A 4,124-nucleotide genomic window follows, 5' to 3' on the forward strand; every position below is an offset into this window, starting at 1 on the left:
TGTTATCGTCCTTGTCATCCCCAACAATCCCTAACCCTTATGATGTTTATACTATTTTCTATTAGATCACGTCATCGCATGCGATGATTTCCAGATACCCTTGCTGGAACAAAGTAACTCACACAGACGGTCTTAAAAGCGTCAGACAACAGAGATTCCCAACATCCACAATCAATGCTATGAAGGCTGACCGTCTGAGTAGACAAACATCTCAGTTTGTAACCATGTTTGACGTGACACAACCCCATTGTCTTGTCTTTGGCTAATACAGACAAGAAGTTTGTAAAACCATATCTCTTAGCAGCCAGCCTCCCATGCTGTGGGTGAGCAGCCTATGTTCTGTAACTGTTAGCAAAACTGTGCCTTCAAACAGATTTCTGCTTGCATTTTCCATTAAGAGCTGGAGACTAGTTCTTGCTTACAACAAAAGCTGAGCAAAGAATATTTATTAAAAGCTTAAGTTTATCACCCCCTACTCTGACCCTTTGGGAAGGCAATGCCGCTGTGCTAAAAAGCTAAGATTAGCAATAAGCCTCTAGGGCCCTGGAAAATAAATATCGATCAGAAAACAATCTGCTGGAGAAGTTCAGTTGGTGCAGCGGCATCTGAGGGAAGGATTTGTCGATGCTTTGACATCAGGAGTCCTGATGCAGAGCTTTGGCCTGCAATGTCAACAATTTGCTTCCTCCCATAGATGTTGTCTGACCCGTTGAGTTCCTCCAGCAGAGTGTGTGTTGCTGATGTCATGATTTATATCAAAATGAAGTCACTTAGAAATTACAATGGGATCTGCATCTTCATGGATCAGCAGGTGGGGAAAAGACAAAAACATACAAAACGATGAAAGCAAACCCTGCTTTATGCAGGTAGCTGCTTTTCCCGTTGAGATTAACATATGGATTAAAATGCACAAATCAGCAATCAGTTTCAACGGCACAGATTTGAAATAAGAATAGAAATACGAGAAAATCTGCAGGTGCTGGAATTCAGAGCAACACCCACAAAATGCTGGAGGAACTCAGCAGGCCAGGCAGCATCAATGGAAAAAAGTACAGTCGATGTTTCAAGGCGAAAACCTTCGGCAGGACTGGAGAAAAAAAGCTGAGGAGTAGATTTAAAAGGTGGGGGAGGGGAGAGTGAACCACCAGGTGATAGGTGAAACGTGGAGGGGGAGGGATGAAGTAAAGAGCTGGGAAGTTGATTGGTGATGAAAACAAACAGTGTATTTTATCTTCCTTCTCTTAACCTTATTCTGATGCAACATTCAAAAACAACACTGATTGGAAAACCACCACCAGTTTTCCGTACAGGGATTTGTACACGCCATGTTAACAGCCACATGAGGACACTTGGTATTTGTTTCAAGATAATGAGAAATAGAAATGATTCAATCAAGTCTATAAAAACCTGAAGTGAAAGATAAATTTGTCTATCTTTATTCAAACATGGAGCCATCACCACCCAGATCACGCTCTCTTTCACTGCTGCCACCAGGAGAAGGTACAGGAGCCTCAGGACCCACACCACCAGCTTCAGGAATAGTTAACACCCCTCAACTATTAGGCTCTTCAACCAGCAATAACTTCACTCACCCCATCACTGAATCACTTTCAAGGATTCTTCATCTGATGTTCTCAATATTTATTACTTACTGATTTATTACTACAAAGTGTTTTAATTTTTTTCACTTCTGTATTTGCATAGTTTGTTGCCTTTAGCACGTTTGTTGTTTGTCAGTATATGTGTGTAGTTTTTCACTGATCCTATTGTATTTTTCATTTTTCTGTGTGTGCCTGCAAGAAAACGATTTTCAGGGCTGTATATGGTGACATCTATGTACTTTAATAATAAATTTACTTTGAACTTTTGACATAATTTTTCCCATTAGCTCTGATGCTGCTGATCAGGCAAATTTTGATTCACTGACAAGCTCCTTTACTGCTAAAATGCTGCAGAGAAAGGAAGACAATTGGGAGAAGACCATTATTTGCAAGAATCTGTGACATGAGTGATGTGTTGGAAGGGACTTCAGCCTATGAGACAATTTGTCAGCTTCAGAGCTGGTACTGGTGATTCACCTCATGAGAGCTGCCAGAGGCATTGCAAGCTGGCTGTCAGACAGGTAATGTGATTATCAGCAGTGATCCTCTAGTCTCTAGGGGAAGCATCTGTTTAAGTAAATGAGGCTAATATGAAATGTTGTCCTCTCATACTCGTTTGCACTCTTGTGCTCTCACGTCTGCATTTAAGTGCTCAGTGGGAGAGTAGCATTACTACAGCATTGTGAAGCCACCTCTCCTTGACATAGTTTGAATACATTTTTCACGCTTCAGCATGGTACTAACAGAAACTTCAAAACATTACTGACTGTCTGCAAAGCTCAATGCTTAAGAAGGAGAGTCTCAGCTCTACGCCAAGGAAACTAGATCTCTGGGTTACTTCAGCATGCAAAACCTGTGAGTTAATTTCATTTTGCTAAATTTCGACTATGACTGAGTCTTACTTCAGGCAACCTGGAAATTTCACCGCTGTGTTGTTCCACCAGCCAACTATGGCCACAGCTATAGAGGACTCGATCGGTTATCCGACAAATATTTACACCTATGTGGCGATATTTTTCAGCCTGCTGGTCCTTTTGCTTGTTGTCGTGGTCATTGTGCTCTACAGATTAAAGCATGTCATTGTTCCTGTCTCTTCATCCGTGGATAATGTCAGCAAGGCAGATGTTTTCACCAGCGTGCAAGTCGGTGGTTTTTAGACTTTGAATCAACGAATGTCAGCAGGCTCTCTTTGCTGGTATGTTTACCAAAAAAAAGGAACGGTCTCTTTTGGGATTCAGTACTAAAGCTACGCTGCCACTCAACGTTTTGATCCACATCTGATCGCTACAGTCGGTTACAGATGGCTAGCAATTAAGCAAATGAAAATGCGAAATGTCACACCATCATTTAAAATCGATAACATTGCCGAATCTGCAGATTCAACATTGAATGCATTAAGGAGACATAACTATATTAAATTCATTCATTAAGTTGATATATACTTATTTATAAAACTTCATTAAAAAAACTTTGGACCTTAAATGATGGAAATTATGATAATTATATACTGTATTTTGATTCTATTTGACATTTGTTTAAGCTAGTATATGAGACATGCTTAGAAACAAACTGCATGGGATTTTACCCAGAGCTGTAAAAAAGTATCTGAAGATTTGATGTTTTAATAGGAATCTTGGAAAAATATATTCAAACTGCTTATTGAATTTATGTCATTAGCAACATAAAGTTACCCCATAAATAAAAGGTAAACACAGTGCAAATAAACTTATTATTATTGTAAGAAATGTATCACATCTTTGCAAAATAATTATATATTTGCCAATGTTTTATACGCTATTGCCCACAACAGATTTTAATGCTATTAATAAAATAAATTCAATTGGAAATTTATAATTCTGTGTACAAAACAACATATTCACATTTTTGTCAAGACACTTATACAAATCTGACCAAAATTTCTCTCATCTGTAACTTATCTTTTAGAAGTGCAAGTTCTATGCTTTTAAAAAAGCAGTAATGCTAATACCTTCATGGCATTAACCAGTCTGTATTTTGCCAAATGTTTAAACAATATAAGCATTTTCAGTAGGTTTGCAACCAGGCATCTTCAAGAGAAAAGTGTTATGAGACACTCCAATCTACTCCCTTATATATATGTTTAAAATTGTATTTTTGTACAATTTGAAGAGCAATTACGGTAGATTTATTTGCTATGATTAGGCATATATAATTTTTAAATCAGATGGGGCTTTGATTCGTGTTTGTTATCCAGTGATTCCTGCTGGAAAGATGCAAATCAGACAAATAAAAATATAATTAGGCTCAAATGTGATACTTTCCACAATCAAATAGCCCACGGACAATCATTATCAATAAATGCCACTTGAATCAAGTACCTTAGTCCAGAACATATTTGGCAAAACACAATAATTTTGTGTATTCATAAAAGAATTTAATGAAAAGGATACCACAAAATACAAACAGGAACCTAGAGGATGCCAGATTGCTTCTGGATGACCTATGCTTCTGACACGTTTCTGAATGGAGACAATCAAACCTGTG

General features: G+C 38.1%; 1 protein-coding gene across 1 annotated transcript; it reads left to right on the top strand.

Moving 5' to 3' along the window:
- The first annotated feature begins 2,197 nt into the window (after window positions 1–2,197).
- LOC140734057 (serine-rich and transmembrane domain-containing 2-like) lies at window positions 2,198–3,403 on the top strand. The gene has a single exon (XM_073057639.1). It carries the CDS (start codon window positions 2,489–2,491, stop codon window positions 2,756–2,758), a length of 270 nt encoding a protein of 89 aa, XP_072913740.1. The 5' UTR covers window positions 2,198–2,488; the 3' UTR covers window positions 2,759–3,403.
- Window positions 3,404–4,124: the final 721 nt, after the last annotated feature.

Source organism: Hemitrygon akajei, chromosome 10 (assembly GCF_048418815.1).
Source record: "Hemitrygon akajei chromosome 10, sHemAka1.3, whole genome shotgun sequence".
NCBI classification, from domain to species: Eukaryota; Metazoa; Chordata; class Chondrichthyes; order Myliobatiformes; family Dasyatidae; genus Hemitrygon; species Hemitrygon akajei.

What these genes read in the sequence shown, in the direction of transcription:
- LOC140734057 (XM_073057639.1), top strand. Translation starts at nt 2,489, where the DNA reads ATGACTGAGTCTTACTTCAGGCAACCTGGAAATTTCACCGCTGTGTTG.